Below are 15,374 nucleotides of genomic sequence, written 5' to 3'. Positions count from 1 at the left end.
CTCCCTCTCCGTTTTGTAGATCTCGGGTCAACTCAATGGAACACAAAGTTGTGTGATAACTTATGTAGAATTATTCTGACGGTATAAAATCAAGCTTTTAGGCATGGAGACTGTTTTTGCAAACATGAAAGAATGGGCCGCTGTCTGTGATTTCCAGCGTGGAACTGTGCAAAAAATCCAGTCGTGAAATTTCCTCGCTCATAAATATTCCAAAGTGAACTATCTGCATTATTATAAGAAAATGGAAGAGTTTGGGAACAACAGCAACTCAGCCACCAAGTGGTAGGCCACGTAAACTGATATAAAAGGGGTCAGCGGACTGCATTGTGCCGAGTGTGTTTGTCCACCCATTCAAATGATGAGAATCAGGTGTCCTAATCACTTTGCCCGGCCATAAGTGTGTATGTCAGGTTCAAACACCGATGATATGTGTTGGACAAGACAAGAAGCAAAGGAAATCAAACAGAGACAGGATTCAATTTAGCTCACGAGGAGAGCGCCTGTGTGCCTGCACCCTGGTACAGCGTCACCACAGCGCTCTAAAGGCAGTCCCAAGGCGCTCTTCCTTTATTTGGGCAATTTCTGGTTACATGACATTACATTATATTACGAGCTGCCTTTAAGGAGAGGGGGGTCATAAACAGCTGTTGCACTCGGTCATAAACAGTTCAAAGAAAAGGTGCCTGGAGCGGTGTCAGGTTTGCTCCCTCTCCATTTTGTAGATCTCGGGTCAACTCAATGGAACACAAAGTTGTGTGATAACTTATGCACAATTATTCTGACAGTGTAAAATCAAGCACTTAGGCATGGAGACTGTTTCTCCAAACATTCGTAAAAGAATGGGCCGCTCTCAGTGATTTCCAGCGTGGAACTGTCATAGGATGCCACCTGTACAAAAAATCCAGTCGTGAAATTTCCTCGCTCCTAAAGTCAACTGTCGGCTTTATTATAAGAAAATGGAAGAGTTTGGGAACAACAGCAACTCAGCCACCAAGTGGTTGGCCATGTAAACTTATAGAGAGGGGTCAGCGGACTGCATTGTGCTCAGTGTGAGATTTGGTGGAGGAGGAATTATGCTGTGGGGTTTGATTTTTAGGAGTTGGGCTTGGCCCTTTAGTTCCAGTAAAAGGAACTGTGGAAGTCGCTTTCTAGTCAGACTAGGCATGAGAGCCAAGCGTTCAGGTTTAACAAGGTTTTTAATGAAAATGTCAACAAAAGTTTTCTCTCCTAGTAGACCGTGACATTTCACTCACGTCCGTGTCCTCTCTCCCCTCCTGCTCCCGGCCGCTTACTGTTAAAGACAACAGATGTGTCTCGCCATCAGCACTGCCACACCCCCCCGTCTAATGGTGCTCTGTCCTCAGCACCATGGACAGAGGCGGTGACTTTTGCTCCTGCAGGCAGCGCTGGCTACATCCCCCTCCACAGGAACTTTGAAAGCTCCTTTTGGACAATTCCATGCTCCCAACCTTGTGGGGAACAGTTTGGAGCAGGGCCCTTTCGTCTTCAAAGCAAAGTCCGTAAAGAAATGGATGACAGGGTCTGGTGTGGATGAACTTGACTGGCCTGCACAGAGTCCTGACCTGAATGCGATAGAACACCTTTGGGATTAGAACGGAGACTGAGAGCCAGGGCTTCTCCACCAACGTCAGTGTGTGACTGCTTTTGGAAAAATGGTGGAAAATTCCTATAAGCGCACCCTGCAACCTTGTGGACAGCCCTCCCAGAAGAGTTGAAGCTATAATAGCTGCAAAAGGTGGACCGGCATCATATGGAACCCTATGGGTTAGGAATGGGATGGCACTTCAAGTTCTTATGTGAGTCAAGGCAGGTGGACAAATACTTTTGGTTACATAGTGTATGTCAGTGGGGGGTCTTTCTTTTTGGAGTGTGCTGCCATGATAATCACATGCAGATCCAAAGCAGTGCAATATACTCTCCAAATCCTGGTTTTTATGACCGAGCAGTATGTCAAAGTGTCCTCTAACACTTATCGGTCCCACCAGCCTGACTTTCTAGCAGCTTCCTTCGAAAGTTGCGACAGAATATGAGATGCTTTGAGGCATATTTGTTGCAATAACATTGAATCCACTTGGTATTTCATGGATTTATGTATTTTTTTTAACATTAACCTCCAAAAGCACAGGCTTTCAACATATACTGTATTGATGTTTTACTCGTTTTATACCCAGACTTACAGTAAAAGAAGACACTAGATGCTAGGGTTGGACTGTATACCTGGATTAGTATAGCACCGCGATACTAATGAATCATATTCAGTACTATACCGCCTCTGAAAAAGTACTAGTCCAATTGTGCAGTATCATCCAAAACTAATGTAAAGTATCAAAGAAGAGAAGAATAAGTGATTATTACATTTTAACAGAAGTGTAGATGGAACATGTTAAAAGAGAAAATAAGCAGATATTAACAGTATGAACAAGTAGATTAATAATCAATTTTTACAGCTTGTCCTTAATAATGTGTACAAAATCATAGGTGTATAAATGACACAATATGTTACTGCATATGTCAGCAGACTAATTAGGAGCCTTTGTTTGTTTATTTACTACTAAAAGACAAGTTGTCCAGTATGTTCACTATTTTATTTAAAAAAAACTTACAATAATAAACAAATGTTTAATGTACCCTAAGATTTTTGGTTAAAATAAAGACATTAATGCCATTTTTTGTGACTTTTTTTTAAAAAAAGTACCGAAAAGTATCTAAATAATTTTGGTACCGGTACCAAAATATGAGTATCGGGGAAACACTACTAAATGGCAGTAAAAGTACATACTCAGAGTCAAATTATAGTATTTAAATTTAATTTAAATGTTCATTTTATGAATGTACAACTGTTTGTTTATGTAAAACGGTTGGTTTATTTTGTTGACCACTGACCGAAGAAATAATAAACTAAACTAGCTGAACTAATTCATTGTAACGAGTAACAGAAATAATAATTATTACAGAAAAAAAACCCATCAAAGACGTCCTTATTGGCAGTTGAGATTCTCCGTGTTTAAATTTGTGTTGGTCCCACATTGATTTATGTTCCAACACGTCACAAAAACATGTGAACTGATGGTTTGACTTATAGCGGTCATTTTTTTTGGTAAATGAGACACGATGAGTGATTGTCATCACACCTCAACTAGGGTTGTACGGTATACCGGTATTGGTATAGTACCGCAGTACTAATGAATCATATTCAGTACTATACCGCCTCTGAAAAGTACCGGTCCAAATGTGTAGTATCATCCAAAACTAATGTATAGAATCAAAGAAGAGAAGATTGATTATTACATTTTAACAGAAGTGTAGATAAAACATGTTAAAACGGAAAATAAATGAACATTTACAGTGAATGAACAAGTACATTAATAATCAATTTCTACCGCTTGTCCTTTATAATGTTGACAAATTATTAGAATGGAAAATGACAATAGGTTGCTGCATACGTCAGCAGACTAATTAGTAGTCTTTGTTTGTTTACTTACTACTAAAAGACAAGTTTTGTAGTATGTTCACTATTTTATTTTACGGACAAAATTGCAATAATAAACAGATTTTTTTGTTAAAAGAAAGCCAATAAGGCCATTTTTTGTGGTACCCTTTATTTACAAAAGTACCGAAAAGTAGCAAAATAATTTTGGTACCGGTACCAAAATATAGGCAGTAAAAGTACATACTCAGAGTCAAATTATAGTATGTTTTAATTCATTTTAAAGATAATTTTTACAGAAAGAAACCCCACCAAAGACGTCCTTATTTTCCGTTGACATTTTCCGCGTTTAAATTTTTGTTGGTCCCACATTGATTTATGTTCCAACACGTCACAAACAAGTGTGAACTGCTGGTTTGACTTATAGCGCTCATTTTTCTCGGTAAATGAGACACGATGAGTGATTGTCATCACACCTCAACTAGGGTTGTACGGTATACCGGTATTGGTATAGTACCGCGGTACTAATGAATCATATTCAGTACTATACCGCCTCTAAAAAAAAGTACTGGTCCAAATGTGTGGTATCATCCAAAACTAATGTAAGTTTTAAATCATTTTAACGATAATTTTCACAGAAAGAAACCCCACCAAAGGCGTCCTTATTTTCTGTTGACATTCTCTGTGTTTAAATTTGTGTTTGTCCCACATTGATTTATGTTCCAACACGTCACAAAAACATGTGAACTGCTGGTTCGAACTATAGCGGTCATTTTTCCTGGTAAATGAGACACGATGAGTGATTGTCATCACAGCTCAACTAGGGTTGTACGGTATACCGGTATTGGTATAGTACCGCGGTAGTAATGAATCATATTCAGTACTATACCGCCTCTAAAAAAAGTACTGGTCCAAATGTGTGGTATCATCCGAAACTAATGTAAGTTTTAAATCATTTTAACGATAATTTTTACAGAGAGAAACCCCACCAAAGGCGTCCTTATTTTCCGTTGACATTCTCTGTGTTTAAATTTGTGTTGGTCCCACATTGATTTATGTTCCAACACGTCACAAAAACATGTGAACTGCTGGTTCGAACTATAGCGGTCATTTTTCCTGGTAAATGAGACACGATGAGTGATTGTCATCACAGCTCAACTAGGGTTGTTCCCTTAGGGTTGCTCCTAAGGGAAAAAACCTCCATAGCAAAGCATGTATACATATTACAAGGTACATCTCGAGATATCTAGCAACAAAGGGAAGGGAGTGCGGGGTCATGATGGTAGGCCGCAGCTCTCCCTATGGGATTTGCGTCTAGGGCGTTGGGTTGAGGGAGAGGGGGTAAAGTAATAAAACATGTTTCTTACATGTACTATTATCACTGTAGGATGAGGAATAGCTAAACATGCTTCACTACACACCCTCCCTCACCGGCGTCACAATGTAAACAAACGCCATGGGTGGAACTACACCTGACATCCACTGTAATGATACCAAGTACAGGCACATATCTAGTTAATACTACTATGATATTTTTTGGCATCAAAAAATCTTCTTTCAATTTTTTTAATGTATATTATGTATATTAACTCAGTTAATACGTCCCCTGACACACTGAATACGACAAATGTATGATCCTGTAACTACTTGGTATCGGATCGATGCCTAAATTTGCGGTATCACCCAAAACTAGTGTAAAGTATCAAAGAAGAGAAGAATAAGTGATTATTACATTTTAACAGAAGCGTGGATAGAACATGTTAAAAGAGAAAATAAGCAGTAAATGAACAAGTAGATTCATAATCAGTTTTTACAGCTTGTCCTTTATAATGTGTACAAAAGTACCGAAAAAATGTTGGTTCCTGTACCAAAATATTCGTATAGGGACTATACTAACGTCAACACATCCGTCATGTTTTTATTTGCCTTACCCTGGATAAACAAAGGTTAAAAAAATACACGTAAACGAGATCGTTAATGATTATAAATTATATTACACAAAAACGCTTAGCGGCGTAGACAGGAACAGGAAGTAGGTTGTCGTCTGGCCGTTTGAGCAAAAATAGTTACTATGTTGTTACACAATGCTGCTCCTGCTTCTTCTGCAGAAGAATAAATGGACAAATTGTGCAATGTTGCGAGGCCGTGCATAATTCATGGGGAAAAAGCGACATTGGCGTGTAAAGGATATCACCACATGGGCTCAGGAACACTTCAGAATACCACTGTCAGTAACTACAATCTGTCTTTACATATGTAAGTGCAAGTTCGAACTCTACTATTCAAAGCCAAAGCCATTTATCAACAACACCCAGAAACGCCACCGACTTCGATGTCCCAGAGCTTATCTAAGATGGACCGATGCAAATTGGAAAAGTGTTCAGTGGTCTGATGAGTCCAAATTTCAAATAGTTATTTGGAGACTGTGGATGTTGTGTGCTCCGGAACAAAGAGGAAAGGAACCATCCGGATTGTTATCGGCGCAAAGTTGAAAAGACCGCATGTGTGATGGTATGGGGGTGTATTAGTGCCCAAGGCATGGGTAACTTACACATCTGTGAAGGCACCATTTCGGTTTTGGAGCATCCAAGCAACGTTATCATGGACGCCCCTGCTTATTTCAGCAAGATAATGCCAAGCTATGTGTTACAACAGCGTAGCTTCGGAGTAAAAGAGTGCGGGTACTAGACTGGCCTGCCTGTAGTCCAGACCTGTCTCCCATTGGAAATGTGTGGCGCATTATAAAGCCTAAAATACCACAACGTCGACTTAGGACAACTTGAGCTGTATATTAAGCAAGAATGGGAAATAATTCCACCTGAGAAGCTTAAAAAATGTGTCTCCTCAGTTCCCAAACCTTTACTGAGTGTTGTTAAAAGGAAAGGCCATGTAACACAGTGGTAAAAATGCCTTTTTTGCAATGTGTTGCTGCCATTAAATTATAAGTTAATGATTATTTGCACAGAAAAAATTTAGTTTCTCAGTTCAAGGGAAGAGAATTGAAGTGAATTATATTTTTATATAGCGCTTTTCTCTAGTGACTCAAAGCACTTTACATAGTGAAACCCAATATCTAAGTTACATTTAAACCAGTGTGGGTGGCACTGGGAGCAGGTGGGTAAAGTGTCTTGCCCAAAGACACAACGGCAGTGACTAGGATGGCGGAAGCGGGAATCGAACCTGCAACCCTCAAGTTGCTGGCACGGCCGCTCTACCAACCGAGATATGCCCCCACAACCCCAGTTCAAACATTAAATATCTTGTCTTGCCAATTAGCATTTTCACTCGTTGGATAGTTACAAATAAGTGTTTGACGGGCATCCCTCAACTTTCTCAGTCTTTTTTGCCACTCATGCCAGCTTTTTTGCAACATGCTGCAGGCATCAATTTCTAATATTTGCAAAAAATAACAAAGTTTTCCAGTTTGAACGTTAAATATCTTGTCTTTGCAGTCAATTCAACTGAATATAAGTTGAAAATAATTTGCAAATTATTGTATTCTGTTTTTATTTACCATTTACACAACCTGACAACTTCACTCTTGTCATTAAAACTCATTTAGATTTCATGTAATAGGTGTGCATAAAGGTATTCAAAGGTATTTAAAACTTAATGGTATTACTTGTGTGAAGAAAAGCCTTCCACTCAACTCTCTGCTGCTCTCTCCTGGCGGGAAGGTGGTTGTGCGACTAGAAATAATAAATCCGCCGTGTCCTCCTTGCAGTGACCTGAAGCTCCGCGTGCGCATCCTCATCGACGGCACCCTCATCATCTTCCGGGTCAAGCCGGAGGACGCCGGGAAGTACACCTGCAGTCCGAGCAACAGCCTCGGCATCTCGCCCTCGGCCTCGGCCTACCTGATTGTTCAGTGTGAGTGTCGCCGTGGCAACCCGGGGCGGAGAGATATTGTTATTTGGGCTTATTGGACCTTAATTAGAATAAAAACTAAGAATCATTTTTTTATATGATGTACTTAGTCCATGAGTACACATACGTGTACGTCATGTTTAGTGACATGCTCATTCTGATTTTTACACTTTTTTTTCCTCCAAATTCCATTGTATATTATACTCTTGTGACACCACCAGATGGCAGTATAAGTGTCGTCATAAGTGGCCGTAAGACCCCAATTCAGTAGTATGCACGATTTTGGAAATAAGAGCTAAAAGGTGCACTAAGCCTTTAGAGGTTTTTTAAAAGGCTTACTGTAGGTGAGGGAGGGGTTCACATAGCAACGTATCAATCCCCCTTTCATGGCGTCTGCACGAAACGAGCCGCCGTCCTCAGCTAATTTGCTCCCAAGTTGCTATTGGGCATTGATTTCTGTGCTTAGTCCATGAGTACACAAACGTGTACATCATGTTTAGTGACATACTAATGCTTATTTTTACTTTTTTTTACCCCCCAATATCCATTGTGTGTTATACTCTTCTGACACCACCAGATGGCAGTATAAGTGTCCACATAAGTGGCTGTAAGACCCCAATTCAGTAGTGTGCACAATTTTGGAAATAAGAGCTAAAAGGTGCACTAAGCCTTTGGAGGTTTTTAAGGGGCTTACTGTAGGTGAGGGGGGGGGTTCACATAGCAACGTATCAATCCCCTTTCATGGCGTCTGCATGAAACGAGCCGCCGCCCTCAGCTAATTTGCTCCCCTTGTAGCTATTGGCCATTGATTTCTGTGCTTAGTCCATGAGTACACAAATGTGTACATCATTTTTAGTGACATGCCAATGCTTATTTTTACACTTTTTTCCCTCTAAATTCCATTGTACGTTATACTCTTCTGACACCACCAGATGGCAGTATAAGTGTCCACATAAGTGGCCGTAAGACCCCAATTCAGTAGTATGCACGATTTTGGAAATAAGAGCTAAAAGGTGCACTAAGCCTTTAGAGGTTTTTTAAAGGGCTTACTGTAGGTGAGGGAGGGGTTCACATAGCAACGTATCAATCCCCCTTTCATGGCATCTGGATGAAACGAGCCGCCGCCCTCAGCTAATTTGCTACCACGTTGCTATTGGCCATTGATTTCTGTGCTTAGTCCATGAGTACACAAACGTGTACGTCATGTTTAGTGACATGCTAATGCTTATTTTTACACTTTTCTCCCTCCAAATTTTATTGTATGTTATACTCTTCTGACACCACCAGATGGCAGTATAAGTGTCCACATAAGTGGCCGTAAGACCCCAATTCAGTAGTATGCACGATTTTGGAAATAAGAGCTAAAAGGTGCACTAAGCCTTTAGAGGTTTTTTAAAGGGCTTACTCTAGGTGAGGGAGGGGTTCACATAGCAACGTATCAATCCCCTTTAATGGCGTCTGCATGAAACGAGCCGCCGCCCTCAGATAATTTGCTCCCCAAGTTCCTATTGGCCATTGATTTCTGTGCTTAGTCCATGAGTACACAAACGTGCATGTCATGTTTAGTGACATGCTAATGCTTATTTTTACACTTTTTCCCCTCCAAATTCCATTGTATGTTATACTCTTCTGACACCACCAGATGGCAGTATAAGTGTCCACATAAGTGGCCATAAGACCCCAATTCAGAAGTGTACACGATTTTGGAAATAAGAGCTAAAAGGTGCACTAAGCCTTTAGAGGTTTTTTAAAGGGCTTACTGCAGGTGAGGGAGGGGTTCACATAGCAACGTATCAATCCCCTTTCATGGCGTCTGCATGAAACGAGCCGCCGCCCTCAGCTAATTTGCTCCCCAAGTTGCTATTGGCTATTGATTTCTGTGCTTAGTCCATGAGTACACAAACGTGTACGTCATGTTTAATGACATGCTAATGCTTATTTTTACACTTTTTTTCCTCCAAATTTCATTGTCTGTTATACTCTTCTGACACCATCAGATGGTAGTATAAGTGTCCACACAAGTGGCCGTAAGACCCCAATTCAGTAGTGTGCATGATTTTGGAAATACGAGCTGAAAGGTGCACTAGCCTTTTAGATGTTTTTAAAGGGCTTACTTTAAGGGGTTCACATAGCAACGTATCAATCCCTCTTTCATGGCGTCTGCATGAAACAATGGCCGCCCTCAGCTAATTTGCCCAACAAGTTGCTATTGGCCATTGATTTCTGTGCTTAGTCCATGGGTACACAAACGTGTACGTCATGTTTAGTGACATGCTAATGCTTATTTTTACACTTTTTTTTCCTCCAAATTTCATTGTATGTTATACTCTTCTGACACCATCAGATGGTAGTATAAGTGTCCACACAAGTGGCCGTAAGACCCCAATTCAGTAGTGTGCACAATTTTGGAAATGAGAACTAAAATGTGCACTAAGCCTTTAGAGGTTTTTTAAACGGCTTACTTTAAGGGGTTCACATAGCAACGTATCAATCCCTCTTTCATGGCGTCTACATGAAACAATGGCCGCCCTCAGCTCATTTGCCCAACAAGTTGCTATTGGCCATTGATTTCTGTGCTTAGTCCATGGGTACACAAACGTGTACGTCATGTTTAGTGACATGCTAATGCTTATTTTTACACTTTTCTCCCTCCAAATTTTATTGTATGTTATACTCTTCTGACACCACCAGATGGCAGTATAAGTGTCCACATAAGTGGCCGTAAGACCCCAATTCAGTAGTATGCACGATTTTGGAAATAAGAGCTAAAAGGTGCACTAAGCCTTTAGAGGTTTTTTAAAGGGCTTACTCTAGGTGAGGGAGGGGTTCACATAGCAACGTATCAATCCCCTTTAATGGCGTCTGCATGAAACGAGCCGCCGCCCTCAGATAATTTGCTCCCCAAGTTGCTATTGGCCATTGATTTCTGTGCTTAGTCCATGAGTACACAAACGTGCATGTCATGTTTAGTGACATGCTAATGCTTATTTTTACACTTTTCTCCCTCCAAATTTTATTGTATGTTATACTCTTCTGACACCACCAGATGGCAGTATAAGTGTCCACATAAGTGGCCGTAAGACCCCAATTCAGTAGTATGCACGATTTTGGAAATAAGAGCTAAAAGGTGCACTAAGCCTTTAGAGGTTTTTTAAAGGGCTTACTCTAGGTGAGGGAGGGGTTCACATAGCAACGTATCAATCCCCTTTAATGGCGTCTGCATGAAACGAGCCGCCGCCCTCAGATAATTTGCTCCCCAAGTTGCTATTGGCCATTGATTTCTGTGCTTAGTCCATGAGTACACAAACGTGCATGTCATGTTTAGTGACATGCTAATGCTTATTTTTACACTTTTTTCCCTCCAAATTCCATTGTATGTTATACTCTTCTGACACCACCAGATGGCAGTATAAGTGTCCACATAAGTGGCCAAAAGACCCCAATTCAGTAGTGTGCACAATTTTGGAAATAAGAGCTAAACGGTGCACTAAGCCTTTAGAGGTTTTTTAAGGGGCTTACTGTAGGTGAGGGAGGGGTTCACATAGCAACGTATCAATCCCCCTTTCGCGGCGTCTGCATGAAATGAGCCGCCGCCCTCAGCTAATTTGCTCCCCAAGTTGCTATTGGCCATTGATTTCTGTGCTTAGTCCATGAGTACACAAACGTGTACGTCATGTTTAATGACATGCTAATGCTTATTTTTTACACTTTTTTTCCTCCAAATTTCATTGTATGTTATACTCTTCTGACACCATCAGATGGTAGTATAAGTGTCCACACAATTGGCCGTGAGACCCCAATTCAGTAGTGTGCACAATTTTGGAAATGAGAACTAAAATGTGCACTAAGCCTTTAAAGGTTTTTTTAAGGGGATTGCTGTAGTTGAGGGAGGGGTTCACATAGCAACATATCAATCCCCCTCTAATGGCGTCTGCATTAAAGGTGCCGCCGCCCTCAGCTAATTTGCTCCCAAGTTGCTATTTGCCTTTGATTTCTGTGCTTAGACCATCAGTACACATACGTGTACATCATGTTTAATGACATGCTAATGCTTACTTTTACACTTTTTTTCTCTCCAAATTCCATTGTATGTTATACTCTTCTGACACCATCAGATGGTAGTATAAGTGTCCACATAAGTGGCCGTAAGACCCCAATTCAGTAGTGTGCACAATTTTGGAAATGAGAACTAAATGTGCACTAAGCCTTTAGAGGTTTTTTAAAGGGCTTACTGTAGGTGAGGGAGGGGTTCACATAGCAACGTATCAATCCCGCTTTCATGGCGTCTGCATGAAACAATCGCCACCCTCAGCTAATTTGCTCCCCAAGTTGCTATTGGCCATTGATTTCTGTGCTAAGCCCTGAGTGGGGGATTCCTTAGTGACACCCGCCCTGAGTGGATTTTTCCCCAGCTTGACTAAATTCCCCCATATTGATCTTCTGACGTTGCAGACCCCGCCCGGGTGATCAATATGCCCCCGGTCATCTACGTCCCTCGCAAACTGCCAGGAATCATACGCTGCCCGGCGGACGCCAACCCTCCTGTGACATCGGTGAAGTGGGAGAAAGACGGCTACCCCCTGAGAGTGGAGAAGGTCAGGACCCCTGAGGGGTGACTCGCGGTCGCCATGCCATGTTTAAAGTGGTTTAAGCATGTGTGTGTGTGTGTGTGTGTGTGTGTGTGGTGTTTAGTACCCCGGTTGGAGCCTATTGCCAGACGGAAGTATTCGCGTGGCAGAGGCCACGGAAGACTCCCTGGGCACCTACACCTGTGTGCCTTACAACGCCCTGGGTACCATGGGCATGTCCCCCCCTGCCACTTTGGTGCTAAAGGTATGACACACTTGTGCATTTACTTAACACATTTCCACAACATACACTTGTAAAGAACATAACATCATGGCTGCCTTGAGTTTCCAATCATTTCTACAATTTTTTTGTGATAGAGTGATTGGAGCACATACTTGTTGGTCACAAAAATAAAATACATTCATGAAGTTTGCTTCTTTTATGAATTTATTATGGCTCTACTGAAAATGTGAGCATGTCATGCTTTAAAGGGGAACATTATCACAATCTCAAAAGGGTTAAAAACAATAAAAATCAGTTCCCAGTGGCTTGTTGTATTTTTTGATGTTTTTTTTCAAAATTTTACCGGTCTCGGAATATCCCTAAATAAAGCTTTAAAGTGCCTTATTTTCGCAATCTTCGAAACCACTGTCCATTTCCCTGTGACGTCACACAATGCTGCCAATGTAAACAAACAATGGGAATAGCACAGCAAGATATAGCGACATTAGCTCGGATTCAGACTCGGATTTCAGCGGCTTAAGCGATTCAGCAGATTACGCATGTATTGAAACAGATGGTTGGAGTATGAAAGTATTGAAGAAGAAACTGAAGCTATTGACGCTATTCATAGCCATAGCATGGCCGAATAGCTGCGTTAGCATCGCCGGTAAAATGCGCAGACCAAACGATCAGGACTTTCGCATCTTGTGACACTGGAGCAACTTAAATCCGTCGATTGGTAAGTGTTTGTTTCGCATTAAATGTGGGTGGGAGGAAACGTATTATAGTTGCAAATGCATCTACAGGTTATCCATACATCTCTGTGCCATGTCTGCTTTAGCACCGCCGGTAATTAGCATGTTAGCATCGATTAGCGTAGCATGTTAGCATCGATTGGCTGGCAGTCACGCCGCGACCAAATATATCTGATTAGCACATAAGTCAACATCAACAAACTCACCTTTGTGATTTCGTTGACTTTATCGTTGCAAATGCATCTGCAGGTTATCCATACATCTCTGTGCCATGTCTGTCATCGCCGGTAAAATGTGGAGACACTCTGGCACATTCAATGGGGGTCTGGCGGCAGACACTTTGGCATCTTCGGGCCAGTGGTGCAACTTGAATCCCTCCCTGTTAGTGTTGTTACACCCTCCGACAACACACCAACGAGGCATGATGTCTACAAGGTTCCAAACAATAGTCGAAAATACGGAAAATAACAGAGCTGAGACCCGGTGTTTACAATGTGTTGAAAATGAAAATGGCGGGGGTGTTACCTCGGCGACGTCACATTCTGACGTCATCGCCTCCAGAGCGATAAACAGAAAGGCGTTTAATTCGCCAAAATTCACCCATTTAGAGTTCGGAAATCGGTTAAAAAAATATATGGTCTTTTTTCTGCACCATCAAGGTATATATTGACACTTGCATAGGTCTGCTGATAATGTTCCCCTTTAAGCCGACCACTTTTCTACATCATAGCAATTCCATAACGAACACAGGTTCGCTTGTGCAGCCGTACCTATTGTTGTGGCCCTAATGTTTGTGTTGTTGTTTTGTTCCATCAAGGATCCCCCTTACTTTAACGTGAGGCCTGGGGGGGAGTACCGCCAGGAGGCCGGCAGAGAGTTAGTAATCCCCTGTGCTGCTTCTGGAGACCCCGATATTCCAAGTATCACTTGGAGAAAGGTGACGTTTTTATTATATCGTTCGATTGTATTACACAAAATAATAATTTATTCTCGTACAATTACATTTTGCCATATTTGGATTTTATTCACAATGACTTTATTGTTTGTTTGACAATTTTGGACACACCTTCTCATTGAATGTTTTCTTTATTTTCTTGACTATTTACACTGTAGATCAGGCCTGGGCAATTATTTTGATTGGGGGGCCAAAGTTACAGAAAAAAAATGTGCCTGGGGGCCGGTATATCTATTTTTAGTAACAAAATCTCACAAAAATGTCTGGTTGAATGCTAAAAATTATATGACAGGCCGCGGTAAAAAAAACATGGAATACATTTTTTTTCTATGAAGGATAAAACACTGAATATTGACAACATATGAACATCACACCCCTTCTCACATATTTTACAATCAAGCGAAATGCAACAAAAATGCAACTAACCAACAAAATATGAACAGACGTTTAAAAGATGTTAAAGGCCTACAGAGAGCCACTACTACCCACCACGCAGTCTGATAGTTTATATATCAATGATGAAATATTAACATTGCAACACATGCCAATACGACCTTTTTAGTTTACTAAATTGCAATTTTAAATTTCCCGCGGAGTTTCCTGTTGCAAAACGTCGCGGAATGATGACGCCTTGGGTTGGAGGGGACATATTAGCTCAGCACCACTTCCGGCTAAAAGTCGTCTCTTTTCATCGCATAATTACACAGTATTTTGGAGATCTGTGTTGCTGAATCTTTTGCAATTTGTTCAATTAATAATGGAGACGTCAAAGAAGAATGCTGTTGGTGGAAAGCGGTGGATTGCAGCTGCCTTTAGCACCGAGACACAGCCGGTGTTTCTTTGTTTGTTGTGAAGCTTTAACACAGAGCGGTCAAGCGAACATGTTTCTCTACGTCAACCAGCATGTTTTTGGATGGGAAAATTGTGATATTAAGTCGGCTCTTACCGGAGACTTGAGTGGATTACGCGACCTCATCCTGCAGCTCAAAAAGGCAGCTGTGATATTGGCTCCTCGGCTTCTCTCAGAGACACTGGCGTTCCCCGCAGCCATCCGACTTTCTGGTATGACTTTATAATCTCACTAAAATACTACCAACACAATAAGTAGATAGGGGATTTTCCAGAATTATCCTAGTAAATGTGTCTAATTACATCTGAAACGGTCCCACTGCCGCCGCCGTGCTTCACTCTAACTTTCCTCATCCACGAATCTTTCATCCTCGCTCAAATTAATGGGGAAATCGTCGCTTTCTCGGTCCGGATCGCTCTTGCTGCTGGTGGCCATGATTGTAAACAATGTGAGGATGTGAGTAGCCCTAACACGGGTGACGTCACGCGCACATCGTCTGCTACTTCCGGTACAGGCAAGGCTTTTTTATTAGCCATCAAAAGTTCCAAACTTTATCGTCGATGTTCTCTACTAAATCCTTTCAGCAAAAATATGGCAATATCGCGAAATGATCAAGTATGACACATAGAATTAAACCTGCTATCCCCGTTTAAATAAGAAAATCTCATTTCAGTAGGCCTTTAATCCCTGTGTCTGCAAACGAGCAAC

General features: G+C 41.3%; 1 protein-coding gene across 2 annotated transcripts in view; it reads left to right on the top strand.

Annotated features, from left to right (window-relative positions):
* igsf9ba (immunoglobulin superfamily, member 9Ba) overlaps positions 1-15,374 on the top strand; it is a 226,255-nt gene that overhangs the window by 147,024 nt on the left and 63,857 nt on the right. For both annotated transcript variants that reach the window (XM_061878079.1, XM_061878080.1), the window contains exons 7-10: positions 7,173-7,318; positions 11,768-11,910; positions 12,008-12,148; positions 13,679-13,798. In XM_061878079.1, the coding sequence (XP_061734063.1) occupies positions 7,173-7,318; positions 11,768-11,910; positions 12,008-12,148; positions 13,679-13,798 (550 nt within the window). The remainder of the gene's footprint in view (positions 1-7,172; positions 7,319-11,767; positions 11,911-12,007; positions 12,149-13,678; positions 13,799-15,374) is intronic.

The sequence above is a fragment of the Nerophis ophidion genome, linkage group LG18, assembly GCF_033978795.1.
Source record: "Nerophis ophidion isolate RoL-2023_Sa linkage group LG18, RoL_Noph_v1.0, whole genome shotgun sequence".
NCBI lineage: Eukaryota > Metazoa > Chordata > Actinopteri > Syngnathiformes > Syngnathidae > Nerophis > Nerophis ophidion.
The sequence above is the reverse complement of the archived record's forward strand: the minus strand, read 5'-3'. Positions and strand labels throughout refer to the sequence as shown.